Source organism: Tupaia chinensis, unplaced genomic scaffold (genome assembly GCF_000334495.1).
Source record: "Tupaia chinensis unplaced genomic scaffold, TupChi_1.0 Scaffold000247_1, whole genome shotgun sequence".
Classification (NCBI taxonomy): domain Eukaryota; kingdom Metazoa; phylum Chordata; class Mammalia; order Scandentia; family Tupaiidae; genus Tupaia; species Tupaia belangeri.
Genome location: NW_006159725.1, coordinates 191,684 through 209,819, shown reverse-complemented (window position 1 = coordinate 209,819; position 18,136 = coordinate 191,684). Strand labels below are relative to the sequence as shown.

At 51.4% G+C, this 18,136-nt stretch overlaps 1 protein-coding gene across 1 annotated transcript in view; it reads right to left on the bottom strand.

Moving 5' to 3' along the window:
* Positions 1-18,136, bottom strand: part of POU2F3 (POU class 2 homeobox 3) — a 104,558-nt gene that overhangs the window by 5,980 nt on the left and 80,442 nt on the right. The window contains exons 4-11 of the mRNA XM_006148792.2: positions 17,034-17,153; positions 16,496-16,504; positions 15,798-15,903; positions 12,663-12,745; positions 9,128-9,310; positions 8,592-8,733; positions 8,075-8,211; positions 5,737-5,898 (exon numbers count right to left, since the gene is read on the bottom strand). Coding sequence (XP_006148854.1) covers positions 5,737-5,898; positions 8,075-8,211; positions 8,592-8,733; positions 9,128-9,310; positions 12,663-12,745; positions 15,798-15,903; positions 16,496-16,504; positions 17,034-17,153 — 942 coding nt within the window. The remainder of the gene's footprint in view (positions 1-5,736; positions 5,899-8,074; positions 8,212-8,591; positions 8,734-9,127; positions 9,311-12,662; positions 12,746-15,797; positions 15,904-16,495; positions 16,505-17,033; positions 17,154-18,136) is intronic.

Here is an 18,136-nt window from a genome sequence, read left to right as displayed (position 1 = left end):
GACTCAATAGTTCCACCTTTAAAAAGTTTTTTTTTAAGTATCAGAGCAAGGGCCAGCAGATGGCATAGGGGTTATGTCACTGAACTCCTATACAGCTGACCACGGTTCGAGTGCCAGACCCGGTGGGTTGAAAATCTCTCCAGGCGCATGTATGATCCTAGAAAGAGAATGGAGGAGAACGGATTGTGGCATGGCCACCTCTGCTGGGGGCTGGTTTCTCACTTTCCCTCTCACTGTGTCTGTCTCTCTCCAGCAATTGCATGCACCCTAAGGCAAAAAGCCTCTACAAAAAGGATAATAATAATGATCAGAGACAGTGTGTGCTCACCGGAGAGAGGCAGAGAGACAGAGAGAAAGAAAGCACCCCCCATGGGGTGTGGTCATGCCACAATCCCTTCTCATTTCTCCCACGTGTACACGTGCCCAGTGTAGTTCTTGTCACTAGGGCCACAATTTGAATCTTGGTCTGCCAAGCAGGATCCAGATTCCCTTAAACGCTAGGCTATAGGACCAGCCCTTTCGTTTTATTGAATGCATGGTAGACTTCTTCCCACACAGTTCTGCACCATTTTGCCTTCTTTCTAATTGCATTCCATATTTTGGAGATCATTTCTTATCAAAAGTGGGAGAAACTAGGCCCTAGCCCCGAAGGACTGTCCCAGTGAGGCCTAAGGAAAAGGAGATGTCCTCTTCCTTCATGACATCAGGAGGATTGGCTGACTGTTAATTTAGTATCTTTCTCCCTATAGGGCTATTGCCTTTGCGAGGGCAGGATAATGCCTGTCAGTCACTGTGATGTCCCCAGCACCTTTGAAGGTGCCCAGAAGCCCGCAGGTGCTTGGTACATCCACGTGGAACAGATGCTGGTTATGAGTGAGGCTCCTTGATGACCCCTCCACTCACTCCTGCCGCCTGCCACGATCTCTCTCCATGTTGGTGTCCTGGGTTGTGAATGAGCCAAAGCAGGCACCTACCTCCATCTGCCCAAAACAAAGCCCCATCTTTACAGATTCCAAAGCTCTTATGCCATGGTTGAGTTCCTTCATGCGGCCTCCAGCCCTTTGGCTTCCTCTTTCACACTCTCTTTTAAAATCTTTTTATTTTAGATTTTTGCCATAGGGCGTGTAGGCTCACCAGAGAGAGACAGACAGACAAAGACAGAGAGAGGGAAAGCAAGAAATCGCTCCCTGGGGAGGATGGCCATGCCACAGTGCCTTCTCCTCCATTCTCCTCTTGTGATTTTGGGCATGCACGGGTATACATGCACCCATGCCTGGTATGATTTTCAAGCCATCTGATTTGGAACTCAAACCACAGTAGGCCATGTGGAAATCCAGCCGCCTTAACCACCATGCTACCTCCTGGCCCCCACACTCTCTTTCACTGGGCAGGCTTCTAGCCCACCCCAGCATCCTACATAAAGTTTCTCTCTTGCCCACCTCCCCACCAACCTCAGAGCCTTTGAAGACTGCTTCCTCTTCCTGAAAGCCTGGAATGTTCTTCCTTTTACTTTTTTATTTTGATTTCTTTTGAGAGAGAGAGATTTTTTGCTATAGGGTGTGTGTGCTCACCAGAGAAACAGAGAAAGAAAGAGAGAAATCACTCCCACCCTGGTGTTGCAGGGGGAGGCCGGATGGCCGCATCATAATCCCTTCTCCATTCTCCTCTCAGGATTTTGGGCATGCATGCACACATGCCCAGCGTGAGTTTCAAGCCTCCAGATCCAGGCCTTGAACTGTGGTCGGCTATGTGGGAGTCCAGTGACATAACTGCTATGCCATCTGCTGGTCTCTGGAATGTTCTCTCTTACCCTAGCTTCTCCCCACACCCTTCAATTCAAACACTTTCTCCAATCATCTCAACAGCAGCGTTCATTCTTTGGGTGTCTGTTTAGACGTCGTTCCTCAGAAAAGCCCTGATGCCTGGACTAGGCTAGGTCCCGCAAATAACTGCACAGCTTCTCTGAAGCCTTCATCACACACAGCATTTGTGTAGTGCCTGGCGGTCCTGCTGGACTGTCGGCAGGAATGGCGTGTGCACTGCACACCCAGTGTCCCCATGTCCATGGCGGGGCTCAGTGAACATTTAAGGAAGGAATGATGAGTGAGCATCATGTTGCCTCTTACCTAAAGTGTGCGGTGGTTCCTTGAAGCTTGCAGGGCAATTCAGCATTTATGGCCCATCATGACCCAGGCCTCATCAACCTCTCTGACCCCAGACCCTGGCTCCAGCCAGACCGAAATGCCTGTGCTTTCTCAAATGCATCACGTCATTTCATAATCCCTTGCCTCCTTATGGGCTATTCTGTCTGCATGGTCGGCTGCTCTTGCTGGCTCCTACTCTGGTCTCCAGATAGGCACTCCCCAGAGAGAGACAGAGAAAGAGAGAGAGAGTGCGTGAGAGAGGGAGAAGGAAAAAGCATCCCGCAATGGGGCATGCTCGCTTTGCAATCCCTTCTCCATTTCTCCATCCTGCCAGGATTTGGGGCATGCACATGCACACATTTGGTGTTGTTCAAGCATCCTGCACCAGGACTCAAACTGTTCTATAGTTCAGATGGGATCCAGCTCCCTTAACCACCAGGCCACCAGGCCACCAGACCACCAGGCTACAGCGAGTTTCTTGACTTGTCTGGCTCCTCAGTTTCTTCCTTTGCCAACCTCTCAAAGGCTGGTGTTCCCAGGTTTGGAGCTAGACCTTCCTCCAAGCAGACTCATAGGTGAGCTCCTCTTCCCCGAGATGTCAGTTCCCACCTGTATGCTGTGACTCCCCAGTCCAGCCTCTGTCCCAGCCTTCTCTCCTGACCCTTAACGCTCATGTGCCCAGGGACAGTCCCACCTGGGTACCCCCCAGGCTCACTGTACGTGCTACGGACATGCAGAACTGCAGGTAGCACGTTTCTCACTCCCAAACTAGCTCCGCCCGTCTGCTTATTCTGTAAATAGCACTGCCGTCTGCCTCGCCAGTCAGTGCGGCCAGGGTGCTGGGAGTCATCTCAGTGCATTCTCCTTCCTGTGTGGCTCTCCCTGCCCCCGCCCAGTTTCCAGGTTATTAACCCAGACCTTACAATTATCTCTGGAGTCTCTCCCATCCCCCTCACTCTTACCACATGGGATTGCTTCGCCCTCATTATTTCTCTGCTGGATAGCCGCAGTCACGTCTTAACTGGCCTCCCTGCAACCAACCTGATGACTCTCAAGGCATCCTCTACTTTGCAGGTAAAGAGTCAGAGTGATGGGGCCAGCAGGTGGCGGTGGTTAGGATGCCAGACTCCCACATGACTGACCACGATTCAAGTCCCGGACCTGGGACCTTGCTTTCTCACTCCCCCTCGCCCTCTCTTTGTCTCTCTCTGGTAAGCACATGTGTCCTATAGCAAAATTAAAAATAAATCATCCTCATAATAAATAAAATGAAATAGTTAAAAAAAAAATAAGAGTTGGAGTGATCATGCTGAAAGCAAACCCGACCACGCCAGTGCCTTGCTGAAAATCTTCCCGTGACTCCCCTAGACCTGTGGTTCTTTAGCACTGCACCCAATCCCTGTGGGTCTGGCCCCTGCTGCTCTGCTTAGCCTCGCTGACATTCCTCCAAGCAGAACCCCTGTGGGTCTGTGAACGTGCACTGTGTATTATCCCCCGCGTCCACGCCATGTCCTCTGCCCTGGTGGGAGCTCCAGCTCACACTTCGCCTCCCTCTCCTGGTCCTTGCTGGCTCTGCTCTGGCGTTAATGACCTCCTTAGGGGAGCCCTCCCTCACCGCCACCTCCCGTAGCTGCTGCTCTGCTGTGCTCCTACAGAGACCGTCACGTTGTTTATCATTAGTGTGTGTGTCTGCCTGCTTTGCCAGGCAGCGAGGTCCCCTGGGACAGGAAATGAAGGGTATTCATGTCTGTTTCCCTGCTCTTGGCTCAGAGACCGATGGAGAGTACATGGTCAACAGAGGATGGGTGGAAGCATCAGCAGTGGAGACATCTCTACGAAACAGCCATGTCCCTCCCTGACAAGGCTGGAGGTCACCGTCCCAGAGTGCAGCAAGGTTCAGGGACATCCCCATCTCCCTTAGCCATCAACTGTCATCATTCTCAGAGATGCTGAGGAACCTTCTTGCCCCCACTCACCACCTCCTTCTGGACAGAGAAAATACTACCTACTCCCCAAACCTCCATGTCTGCCTGGAACTCCAGATCACCCCCAGCCTGTCTCCCCCTTGAATGCCAGAGTCACGGATGACACTCCCGACTTGACGCTTCTTCGGTGCCCTGACCTAATATGACCAGCCTTGTATTCTTAGTTTTTCCATCAAACCTGTAGCCTATCATCTCAAAGAATGGCAGTGCCAACCCAGCCACAGTGGGGCACACTGGTGAGGTGTCGCTGCTCCACAGTCTGAGGCCACATGGGAGGCCTGGGTCCAATTCCCGACCCAGCTTTTAAAAAAAAATGCCAGATGCAGTTATAAAATCACAGTGCCAGCTATTCGGGAGGCCGGGGCAGGTGGACAGAGACAGGCAAGACCTTGTCATAAAAATAAAACAAAATAGGGGCTGGCAGGTGGCATGGTGGTTAAGGGCGCTGGACTCCCACATGGCCGACCACGGTTCAAATCCTGGATCTGGTGGTTTGTTTTCTCACTTTCCCTGTCTCTCTCTCTCTCTTATTCTGTCCCTGTTTGGTCAAATTAAGATAAGTAAGTAAATAAAGTTAAATAAAATAATTCTAAAAAGTACATTTAAACAAAACAGAAGGAAAAAAGCAGTGCTCTCCAACGAGTTGCTTAGGCCAAAACCCTTGAAGCCATCTTTGTCTCTTTTCTCATACTCCATATCTGACCCGTGGGCACACCTTGTTGGCTCCACGGCTGAGGTATGTCCAGAGTCTAACCACGCTGCTCACCACCTTGGCTCCCACCCTAGTCGAGTTCCACCACTCTCAGCCTGATCGTAACGCTCCGAGTGGAACTCCTGCTCCCCACAAACCCTCCGCATGCAGCGGCCATGCCGACCAGCTCAGCCTCCCTGCCCCGAGACCCCTAAAGGCTTCGCATTCTATCCAAGGCCAGACCCTTTTGCCCTTTTAATGGCTCGAAGACCTTAGGTGATCTGTGCCTGTTACTCTCTGACTTCACACCCTACTGCTCACCCTGACCTCAGCCTGCTGGCTTCCTTGCTGTTCCTTAAACATGCGAGTCGTTTGTTTGCTGGTCCCTCCTAGACATCCCCGTATTTCATTTCCTTACAACTTGGTAGGTCTCTGCTCAAATGCTACCTGATCAGAGAGGTCCTCTCTGACCTCCCTGTGAAAGAAGCACTCCCCTGGGGCCAGCAGGTGGCATGGCGGTTAAGGCGCTGGATTCCACATGGTTGACCACAGTTTGAGTTCTGGACCTGGTGGCTTGAAAATCACACTGGTTGCCACTGAAATCCCAAGAGGAGAATGGAGGAAAAGGGTTGCAGTGTGGCCATCCCCCAGGGAGGTGATTTCTCTTTCTCTCTGCGTCTCTCTGGAGAGTGCACGTACCTATGGCAACAACCTACCAAAGAGAAGAACAACTTCCCACTCCCACTCGCTGGCCCCTTACCCTTCTTTGATCTTCTTTGCACTGTACGCATTTGCTACAGGGCATCAACTGTTTATTTAGCGCATGCCTCTTCCACTCCTTGACATGGAGAAGGCTCTGCCCTCCCAGCATCATGTCCCCAGTGCCTGGCAGGCAGCTTGGTTTCTGGTCACTCACCAGCCGGGAATTGTAGATCGGGGATTTGATGGGCGTGGCCACTGGGCAGTTGATCCGCTTCTCCTTCTGGCGTCGGTTGCAGAACCAGACCCTCACCACCTCCTTCTCCATGGACAGCTGCTCTGCAATCATGGAGATCTCCTCTGAGCTGGGCTTGGGGTTCTATGGACCGAAGGCACAGTGAGGTCAAGAACCGGGGGTGGGGGAGGGGCAGATGTAAAGAAACAGGACAGAACGCTATATGGATCAAAGCTGTAGAGTCAGACCTGCGTGCAGTGCCTGACCACTCACTTGTGGAAAGCTTGTTACCCTCTTTAAGCTTCAGTCTTCTTATGTGTGAAATGAGAATAATCATGCCTACCCTGTGGGATTATTTTTTAATGATTATTTATTTATTTTTAAGACATATTTTTGCTATAGGGTGTGTATGCTTGCCAGAGAGACAGAAAGTGAGAAATCACCCCCCAGGGGGATGGCCACGCCACAATCCTTTCTCCATCAATCCTTTCTCTTCCAAATCTCCTCTCGGGATTTTGGACACATATGTGCACATGCTCGGCATGAGTTTTAAGCCACTGGGTCTGGGACTCGAACTGCTGTTGGCCATGTGGGAGTTCAGAGACATAACTATGACATCACCTGCGGGTCCCCTGGGATTCCCGTGAGGATGAAATCTACCAGGCACAAGGTCTTACACACAGTAAAGGCTGTAAAGGTGGAATCTCTCCATCCCCCTCCTTCCAGAGCAGTTCTGAAGATAGGAGTCAGGCACGGGTGGGTGCAGAGTCCCCAGAACCCATACTCCCCTCTGTGTTCTTTCCTCCTAGTTCACAGTCTTCTCTTTCGTCATTTCTTTCCTCCTACCTCAAAATAGGAAATGAGAAAGCTGAAAACCCAGGGACCCACCTGGCGTACAGGACAGATATGCAAAATGGAAGGTTGCCAATTCCTTGTCCTCTGTCTGGTCTCAGCCCATCTTCTCCCACTCTTATCCCCTCCCTTAACCTTGCTGCTCTGAGAAAGCTCATAAGAAGGAAAAGCCAGCTCTTGCCATCCTGCCAGCAGGCCACGGCTGTCATCTGAGCCAGAAGCCAGAGCCAGATGCACCAGAGATCTGCTGGAGTGGCAGCGGGGCCTGGGGGCTGCATGATGGGACTGGGTCGTGGTACTTCTAGGACCCATGGTCCCGACGGAGGCTCTGCAGGCACCAGCAAGAAGGGAACCAGACAGATGAAGGGAACCAGACTAGAAGCTGTTTAGACCACATCTTTTCTTCCTCTTTTCTCCCCCCGGTTCCCATGAACCGGTTCTCATAGCGTCTACCCTCTGGCTCAAGAATATGCTTTTGCTACAAGTTCAAAAAATGCATGTGTACAACATGATGACTAGTATTCTGAGATGCATGGAAAACTGGAGTAGAAGTGCATTCAGGTGGCATTTGGTGGTGAACTTTTTAAAACGTGTATGTATTTGTTCCATGAATAAGAGAGAGAGAAGGAAGAGAAAGAGAGACAGAAAGAGATAGTGCCCCCCACAGATGCCATGCCACAGTCCACCCCTAGCCTCAGCCGGGCCTGGATCATGCCACAGTCCACCCCTAGCCGCAGCCGGGCCTGGATCACAGCACAGGCGCAGCACCAGCTCTGACGGAGGGCTCCAGACCCAAATCAGAGCCTCCCCACGTGGGACTGCGCCCCCTTCTGGCCCGCTGGTGGAGAATTTTTTTTCTATTTCCTTATATTTTCTAAATTGTTTATAATGAGATGTATTAGAATTTTGGGGGGAAAAAAACTTACTTAGAGAAAACAGAGAATTTAAATACAGTGCTCTGGGGCCGGGAGATGGAGAATGGTTGAGGCGCTGGACTCCCACATGGCTGACCGTGGTTCAAGTCCCAGACCTAGTGGCTTGCTTTCTCACTTTCCCTCTTTCTCTCTCTCCATCTCTCTCTAGTGGGCACACATATCATATACCAAACTTAAAAATAATTATAATAATAAATAGAATAATTTTTTAAAAATACAACGTTCAGGCTTTACTCCATTTACCTTAACTAGAAACAGAACTAGAAGCTATTCTGAAATCCTATATCCCATTCTTTAATTCTCTCAGTGAAAGAGACAACTGGCCCCCCAAAAATGTCAGGACAGAGAAGAACCTGCTGTGGGAAGAAGTTTCTGGAGCCCAAAGTGAAGGGCAGCCTTTCACTTGGGTGCTTTGGGACTTTTCCCAGGCAGGTTAAGGTACAGAGGGGCAGGTGTCCAGGGGCCATGTGGGGCCTGCCCCCCCCACCACCGAGGCTGGTCAGCCCACCCACCTGCCCGAGGGAACCACTCACATCTTGAAATCTCTTCTCCAGAGTCAGGCGGATGTTGGTCTCAATGCTGGTCCGCTTCTTCCTCTTCCTCCCAAATACCTCGCTGAGGGTGGGGTAAGAGTTGGCCGTGCTCGCTGAGGGGTCTGATGGAGAAGACTCTGCAGGGAGGCAAAGGGGCACAGGGAGCTCAGAACAGGGACAAGTGGCTGGGGCAGACTCCCTCGAATGGACTTAGAGTCCAACAGGCCTTCCCAGCAGCCTCTGCAGTGGCATTTTCAGGTAGGTCTGGGGCAGCGAGCGGAGTGGGGACAAGTCTCCATGACCACGGGCCTAAAACCATATGGTCCAAAGAATTTCCTTATGCTTTCATCTCTACCTGCCTGTCTCTTGTATCTTATTTCTCACTTAGTTCCAATCTCAGGATAAGGAAGAGGTGTCAGGTCTGACCCAAAAGCCCTGACATAGACAAGCCCCAGCCCTTTGCCTTCAGAGCCCCCCCCCCCCAGGGCTCCTCCCACCCTCATTCCCCCAGGCCCACCTGCATCGTTCAGCCACTTCTCCAGCAGCGGCTTGAGCTTGCACATGTTCTTGAAGCTCAGATTGAGGGCCTCGAATCTGGATATGGTGGTCTGGCTGAAGTCATTGCCGTACAACTTCCCCATCGCCAGCCCCACGTCTCCCTGCGCGTGGAAACCGAGAGGGAGCAACATGAGGCACGGGCTCCTCCTCTTCTTCGTCCATGGCCCTGCCATCCCAGCCCCCTGTGCACCCAGCCAGAGTCTTCCGTCCCCTTCCCATCGTCCTGGCTCCTTTCTGGGTCTTTCCCTCTAAGATGGAGAGCTGGTTTACTTCTCTCTTTTGCCCCTAAGTGACTTAGACTTGTTTTAGCCTTGCTCTCCCCGCCACCAGCCATGTCTTCAGTTTCACTGTGGAGGGCAGCTATGTTCCATTCTCAGCAAACCCCAAGACACCCTGAGCTCACCCCAAGCACGTCAACCTCAGGTGGCTCCAGAAACCTTCACTTGGGAGCCCAGTCACCACTCGCTCAACTCCATCTCTTCCCCTGGTTCTGACCTGTGTGAAGCCCAGCTTAATACGCCTCTGCTTGAAGGTCTTGGCGAACTTCTCCAGTTCCTCCAGGTCGCTGGGCTCATCGGCTCCTCCAGAGCTGGGGAGATGCTTGGGCACTGGGAGATGCTGAGGTGTTTCCAGGTGGGGCTCTAATGAGGACCCTGGCAGCCCGGGGCGCCCAACTGCCTGGTAGGAAACACACACCAAGCAGATCCACAAAGATTCAACAGATTCAATGGCATTTTCTGGTATTTTTTCAATTGACCCAGATCATCACTTTCTTTTTTTTTTTTTTTTTTTAAAGAGAGATTTTTTGCTATAGAGGATGTATGCTCACTGGAGAGAGAGAGACAGAAAGTGAGACATCACTCCCCCAGGGGGATGGCCATGCTGGAATTCCTTCTCTTCCATTCTCCTCTGAGGATTTTGGGCAGGCATGCACACATGCCCAGTGTGACTTTCAAGCTGCCAAGGCTGGGATCTGAATTGCAGTTGGCCATGTGGGAGTCCAGCAACATAACCATTATGCCACCTGCTGGACCTGGCCCAGAACATCTTAAAGGATGACAGATCCCTGGGTACATGTGGGTCTTATGTTTTCAGTGGGTGGAAGTAGAGGCTAGAGATTTCATGAAGGCAGAGCAGAGAACAGGGCTATCTGGGGGAGAAACAGCAGGCGTGCAGGGCAGGGAGGCGGCTTTCTGTGGTTTTGTCCATGACTCACTGTCTGACTCCGAGCAGGTAACTTCCTCCTTTCAGTTTCCACCGTAAAAGGAACTCGCAGGGTTGTTTACAAAGGCTCCAAAAACCAACTCTCAGAAGGGACGAGCAAAGGGTTGTTTGCCTAACCTGTGCTTTTCTACAAAGCAGGAAGCTGAGGGGTCCAAAAGGCTTTACTTTTTCTAAATTATTTATTTTATTTTACTTATTCATTCATCTTTTCTTCATTTGACCAGAGCGAGACACAAAGAGAGAGAAAATGAGAAAGCAAGCTACCAGGTCTGGGACTCGAACCATGGTCGGCCATATGGAAGTGTCCAGCGACTTAGCAACCACACCACCTGCTGGTCCCCAAAAGGCTTTAACTGAAGCGAAGAGAGGACATTCCAGTGCTCACTGCATTCACAGAACTTCCATAAAACTTGATTCTTTTTAAAAAATGTTTATTATAGGGCATGTATTTTGTATTTCTCAACCTACAGGGTCCAGAACTCAAACTGTGCAGTCATCCAAGTGGGACCCAGTCATGGGTCCATAGACATCATGCCATGGGTAGGCCCAAAACTTCGGACACTTGTAGGAACTACTTTACTTGGTAAACCACATTTTCTTTCAAGAGAGTGTTTTCTTTTGTTCTTCCTTTCTTTCTTTTTTTTTCTTTTTTTCTTTTTTTCCCATAGGGCATATGTGCTCACCAGAGACAGAGAGAGACAACAGAAGGAAAGTGAGAAATCATCCTCCCTGCCCACACACACCCAGGGGAATGGCCACACCATAGTTCCTTCTCCTTTATTCTCCTCTTCGGGTCCTGGGCATGCATACACATGCACCCAGTATGATTTCCAGGCCACCAGGGCTGGGACCCGAACTGCACCGAGCCATGTGGGAGTCCAGCACCTTAACCACCATGCCACCTCTGGCCCCTTGTTTTGCTCTTTTTTTTTTTTTTGGAGAGGTTCTTTTGCCATAGGGCGTGTGCGTTCGCCAGACAGAGAGAGAGAGAGACAGAAAGCGAGAAATCACCCCCCAGGGGGGATGGCCACTCTGCAATCCCCTTTCCTCCGTTCTCCTCTCGGGATCCTGGGCATGCACGCATATGCGCCCGGTGTGAGTTTTAAGCCGCCAGGTCCGGGACGTGAACCGCGGTCGACTACATGGGAGTCCAGTGACACAACCATTATGCCAGCTGCTGGTCCTGCCCCTTGTTTTGCTTTTGATCAACAGTATTTTAATCAGCACCATCTAAATACACCTTGATTTCATTTGTGATTGTCCGAGATATTCTTTCTTTGGTTCGTTTTCATAGGAAGAGGAACCCTTAAATCTACAGCCATGTCGTACCCTTTTGGGGTCAGCATTGAATCCAGTCTTGAAGACATTGGTTGTTCTACAGACATGGCAAGGAACCCATTTAGATGGTATTCTTATGATGAAGAAAGTAAAAGGGTCAGAGAGAAGTTTGGACTCTTCCCCAGTGAAGGGTCTTTTAGAACAGAAACCACCATGCTTTGAAACTACCATGCTTTGAGACCACCATGCACCTAATCCTGTTCTCCAGGGGTGACGACCAGACCCTCAGGACCAAATCTCAGTCTCTTTAAAGTCTTCCTTTGCATTAATTTAATTGTTTAATTTGAGAAATGCCCACTGAGTTGTCTGCTAGGCTCTTCCCCTCCCCTCTTCACATCAAATCAGCTGCCAAATTGCATTGATTCAACTTCCCAAAACGTCTCATTCATCCCCTCCTCTCTGTTTTTATTGCCACAAATCCCCTTTCATACCTCCCTAGGGTGATCTTGAGGATCTTCTGAATGGCCTCCCTGCTACCAGTCTATCCATGATTGACTATTATGGGAGATGAGAACTGATCTTGAATACTCTCTAGGATCTCTTCCAGTTCCAGGTCTATGATGATGAGATTCTGGAGAGAGCACCAGGAGGAGGAGGAAGAGTGCCTCCCGGCGCTGACATTCCCATTTATTTTAGTGCCATCCCAGCTCCAGGAGTCCTTGGTGGAGGCTCCCATTCTGGAAAGCCAGGGCCCTTCTTAAACCCTGGGGATCTTAGCATTGAGAAGGGGCACAGCCACCTCGGCGGTCATTCCCAGCCACTCTACACATCCACCCATGTGGAGCCATCTCCCGCAGCTGGGCAGGTCCTTGACTGCATGCTGGGTGCAGAGGACATGGATAAGGCAGCTGAGACACAGTGCATGAAACAGATGCCAGGCACCCGCCATGAAACTGCTTTGGTCAGAGGAAGAGACGCCTTATCTCTAGTTGACAAAAAGATACTGTGTGGACCCATGGCGGCTCTGCAAATAGCCCTTCTCCCAGGTCTTTCTCTGCCCGACCCATGCACGTGCCCACTGGTATGGCAGGCAGTCTGGAACAGTGGCCCAGAGGGTGGGGACACCGACTTTGCAGCCACAATATTCTCATCTCCCACCTGGGGCTTGAGAGTGCCTCTGCAGAGCTGGCGGGCTCCTGGGTACACCTGGAAAGGTAACTGACCCCAGGTTCTCAGGAGGGATGCCAAGGCCTCTTTGAGCTGGGGAGGAGCACTGCAACATGGGGCAGGCTAGCCTGGGAGTTGGGGTTTCTGGGTTCGAATTCTGGCTCCCCCAGTGACATTGAATAAATGGTCTCCCTCAGCTGTCCCTTGGATTTCTCCAAGTCCCGGAAGGGGAAGTCCTCTCCTGTCCCCTCTTCCCAGAGGGGTAAGTGCCCTGTTAAAGGAGTGGGGAAGCCCAATGAGCCGAGCCCCGTAGGGGAACTGAGACATTCCTAGAGGAAACAGGAAGAAGGCGACTGTTTACCTGGGACGCGAGGCCGGGCCCAGTGTGTGGGAGGAGCAGGCTGCTTTGTTGCTGTGGAAAGGGGAGAAGATTTGGCTGCAGACCTGGGTGAAAGGGGAGAGGCAAAGGAACAAATGCTTAAAATCCAGGCCATCTGGAAGACACACTCTACAACTTAGAGACCCACGATCACTGTCCTCACACCTGCGACTCAGCCAGGTCCCTTGGACCCACCTTGAGCCTTGCGGAGAGGCCTCCATGGGCACTGCTGGGCTTTGCCACAGGCAGGTGGAGGCGAGTCAGACACAGGGATAGACAGAGACGTAAACAGCAGTCCCCAAACCAGTCCTTCTGCCCGCCCGCCTGCCTGCCCGCCTGCCCGCAGAGGTGCAAAGGCTAAGGAGGGTCAAGACAATCTACTCTGGCATCTGATTACCTGGGCTGAAAAAACTCAGGAGGGGAGGGGATGCGGCTGGCTGCCAAGAGTTCATGCTGGAGATGAGGATTTCAGCTTTTCCTGCAGGCAAAGTAGCTGGGATGGCCACAGAGGCCTGGCCAGATCTGCATGGATGTCAAGCCAACCAATGGGGCCATACAGCTCCAAAGGGCAACAAGCCATTGACCAGAGGTTCAGGCTGACCTGCACATTTTCTCCTTGGGAGGAAGAGCCAAGAGAGAAGAAAAGTCCAGGGGCTAGGCTTCTGGAAACCCCTGGGTGGTGTGGACTACACCTGTGGGTCGGGAGCTCCTGGGAGCTCCCTTCTCCTTCCCTCTCCAGGAAAACCGTCCATGAAAGGGCCTGCCTTATTGGTGACCTTGACAAGTGGCCTTCTTGAGAGGCACACAGCCAGGACCTCTCATCTCACCACAGGACTGGGGCCATTAAGCCACCAAAGCAGAAAATGGGGCAGGTCACCCTACTCATTCAGCACAGAGGAGCACTTGGGGGTCCCTGTTGTCCCCAGGGTGTTCTGGCTCACTGATTACAGCTTCGGCCGGGGTTGACCTACGTGTGCCTCAGTTCCAAATCGTCAGGGTTTAATTGTTGCTTATTAAAATAAATAGGCCAGACCAGCAGTTGGCGTAATGGCTATGTATTACTAGGCTCCCACGTAGTCGACTGCGGTTTGAGTCCCGGTAACTTAAACGCACGCTGGGCGCGGGTGCATGCGTGCCCAAGATCCCGAGAGGAGAATGGAGGAGAAGGGATTGCAGTGTGGCCATCCCTCTTGGGGGTGTTTTCTTGCTTTCTGTCTCTGTCTCTCTCTGTCTTTCTGGTGAGCGCATGCGCCCTATAGCAAAAATCTTTCCAATAAATAAATAAATAGGCAAGAAAGCTCTCCTAAGGGACCCTAGACTGGGAGCCTGAAGGAGGTTTAAGTACCAACGGCAATTATAGCATTTCTGTTTCCTGTGGAGGCTACAAAGCCCTTTCACACGTATCATTTCGAATAACCTTCAGGTAGCCTTATAAGGTTACTAGCCCAGTCTCATTGTTATGGAGAATTTAATGGAAGCTCAGAGAGGCACTTTCTCAAGGATATACGGCTAGTAAGTGATTTTTTAAGCCAATTTTAAAAAAATTGTTGATTGCCAAAGGACACATGCACTCTCCAGAGAGGGAGAGACAGAGAGGCAGACAAAGAGGGAGAGACACACTTGGGTGTGGTCAAACCACAATTCTTTCTCATCCATTTCTTCATCCTATCAGGATTTGGGGCACAAACACACACATCCAAGTGTGTTTTTCCTATTTCCGGGGCTGGGATCTGAACCATGGTCAACCATGTGGAATCCAGTTGCCTTAACCACTAGACTATGAGGTGAGCCCAAGCTAATGAGTTTTTCTGACTCCATTTTTTTTTTTTTTTTTTTAGGTTTTTGCCATAGGGTATGTCTGTTACCTGGAGAGAGACAGTGAGAGGCAAAGTGAGAAATTGACCCCCAGGCAGGATGGGCACACCGCAATCCTTTTTCCTTCATTTTCCTGGGATTTTGGGCATGCACACGCACCTGACATGATTTTCAAGTTGCTGGGTATGGGACTTGAACCACGGTTGGCCATGTGGGAGTCCAGATCCTTAACCACTTGCTGGTCCCCTGACTTATATATATTTTTTCTCCCTGTAGTACACACTGACCTCATTGGTTACGGGCCAGTGTCATTACCATGTCACTCTCCAGCCTTCCAAATACAAATGGACTTAACTGTGACTTTCCCTTTCCTATTCCATGGATACGACGTATATTGCTTAGCCAAAATAAACACTCGCAAGTTCAACTGTGTCCTCATTCATCATCATAATATTCGGAGATGCCTTGGACGCTAGAGACTGTCAGGGACTGTCAGGGACTTCATTTGGGCAGGTGCTCGTGATGGAAGACAGAGTTACATTTTGTTTGGTCTTGGGATTTCCAAAGCCTCTGCTTGGTATTGGTGCCATAGACAAGAGCTTATACTCCCTTCACCCCTTCGGCCCTAGTTGGTGCCCATGGGAGTAGGAAAAACAGTAGAGCAGGGTGGCCAAAAGGACAGATCTGTCAGACTGTTCTGGAATGTTCTGGTAGTCACCAGAGGCAAGATACGACTACCTGCAGCACAAGGCTGTTTTGAGTACTGGCTCAGGAAAATCACTAGCAGAGCTTCTGGCATGTGGTGCTCAAGTAATGTCATTAATACTTTAATCTGTTTGTTCTTGGCCCGGCAGAGTTCTCCGCCAGTAACTTCCTGCCAAAGAAAACCTGACAGCCCTCCCTGCAGCCTGAGGGTGGCACTGTTGCTCCACCCAAGCAGAAGCACAGCCAGCCTTCCTGGAGGAAGGAGTCCGAATGTGCGTCCAGGAAAGATGGCCAAGGAATCGGACTGGCCTGCGTTTCCAGGGGCCCTCTCTTTCCTCACGCCAGCCCCGACCCACTGCCCTGCAGCACTCCTGCACCAGAAGCCTCAACTCTCCCTGAAACTGAGGCGGTGGGCCAAGCCCAGCAGGATGCTGGCAGGGGAAGCAGAGCAGACAGCTCGGAAGGTTTCCTCCGTCCCGCGGAGGACGAGATGGCCTTAGTACAGGAAGCAAAGCTTCACCATGCCCACCATGCCCAGGCCTGCAGCGGCGGCGCTGCTCTGGCCTTGGCTGACACGGAACTCCCAGGGGCTCTTACCTTGCTGCCCCGGCTGGCTCTGGGATAGCAGGAACTGGGATACAGACTGTAAGTGACCACCAGGCACCAGAACGAGCTGCTGGAGAGGATGGAGGGAAGCCATGTCCTACACATGGGGAGACAGACGCGCATCACGGAGCGTACTAGCTGGGGACACCGGCTCTTCCGTGCCGTGCCTGCAGACCTGGTGCACGTGTGGGCAGTGCCCCGGCCTCGTGCCGCTGTGTGTCCCCAGTGTCTGACTGCAGCAGGTGCTCCGTGAATACTGGTGTCGCTGGTGGACAACACCTGCACTCGGCCCATAGTCCTTGCCGCGCACTCTTGCTTAACCCTTGTCTGATGTCTTAATCTTGTGTCAGTCTTCCCTGCAACTAAACGGGAAATGCCCACCTCTGAAGGCTTATCCTAGAATTGACTTGCAACCCCAACTGTCCACTTAAAAAAAAAAATCACCACTCGATGATGCCGAAAATTGCGCCTGGGCCAGTTCCTGGGCCTGAGTCTTTCCTGGAGGGTAAGGGGGTAGGAGTTGGGGGATGGGACGAACCACTAGTACTTAATAAAACCAGCTGGGTGAAACGATGTCCATTTCCCACGGCCCCGGACACGGCAACTCCAATCCCTGTACTTGGAGGGTGAAGACAACCTCCATTATCCAGACCTCGGGGCTCTGTGCCTTCTCTGTGCACAGAAAGGACTTGGCAAACCTTGCTGAGTTATTCTCTCCTTAAGTATTTCCAGAGAAAGGGTGGCTCTTCCTTGCCCGGAAGAGCCATGCTGAGAACAGGGCTGGTCACACGAACGCCTTCTCAGACCTTAGCCGTTCCTGTCTCGCGAGGCCTCTCTCCCCACCCAGTGCTCCGTTCTAGCCTGGCCATGGCATAAAGCCCCCAGAGAGGCAGAGCGAGCCCATCTGGGACAATGGTGACAGTAGTTATCCTCAGAGGGCTCCCCAGATGTGGCTGGCAGCTGCTAGGTCCTTCACGTTGGCAGGCAGGCTCGTTTTGTCGCAGAGAGGTGGAGCCCTCCCCCTTCTCGCCCCCAGCTAGGCTCCCCCTTTAAGAGGATAGTTTAGGAGCCCCGCCCCTACCACAGGCCTTTGGACCTCTCCTGCACATTGTCTTAGCCTCCTAGATCAATCTGGATTCACAGAGCGCCCAGCACAGAGGTCTGGCGTTTGCAGAGGAATCGAATTAAGCTCACTGGTCCAGTGAGGACAGCGGGGGGGTCCCTGACAGAGTGAGTATTTACCCCAGACATTTGGTTTCCAGGCATCATGGTGGGTCCTTGGCTCAGGTGGCATGGCCGATGGGAGAGGGTCTGCTGTAGGGAGTCACTGAGGTCTTCTGTTTTAATCTGCAAGCGGAGGAGGAGGAGTGTCAGTTCTGGGTCTGACAGATGGAAACATCAGGAAGATCCATGCAGTGGATGAGTGACAAGCCTAGGGAGGAAAGAGCGAGCCCAAGGTCTGCTGGGCTGCAGCGGGATTTCCTGCCCATGCGAGCCCTCTGGCAGGGCGGCTGGTCCGAGGCGTATGAGTGGGACCGGGAGAAGCAGTCTGCATGACGGGACTGAGACTGTTCACTGTGATGGCAGCTCCCAGATGCCATTCTAGGGACTGTGCCAGGACCTGCTGCCTCTCATGCTCTCTCTCAATGAAATAAAAAACTAACATAGTGACTTAAAAAATGAAAGTTAGGGGGACCGGCAGGTGGCCTGGTGGTTAAGGGCGCTGGACTCCCACATGGCCAACCACGGTTCAAGTCCTGGACCTGGCGGCTTGCTTTCTCACTTCTCTCCCTATTCCTCTCTGGTCAAAATTTAGAATAAATAAATAAATAAAGTAAATAAAAAGGTAATTCTTTAAAATATTATGCATATAATAATTTGGAATTAAAAGGATATAAATACAACATTTGCTTTCTTTAGTTTTTTTCAATAAAATTAAATTTGTCGGCTTCTTAAAAAAAAAAAGAAAGTTAATGGGCCTCGCTGTGGTGGCACAGGCAGTCAGGTGCCATGAAGGATGCTGGAAAGGCTCCAGGTTCGGATCCTGAGTCACCCTGAATATGCAGGCATGTCCTGGGAGCTGGGGGTCGGAGGTAGGGGAGGATTGTGCCATGATGAGACCCTGTCTCTCCATATATTTATTTATTGTTTTAGAGAGTTTTGCCTTAGGTCATGTGTGCTCACCGGAGAGAGAGACACAGGGAGAGGGAAAGTGAGAAATCCCCTCCCAAGGAAGATGGCCACACTGTAATCCTTTCTCTTCCATTCTCCACCTAGGATCCTGGGCACACCTGCACACACATCTGGCATGATTTTCAAGCCACCAGGTC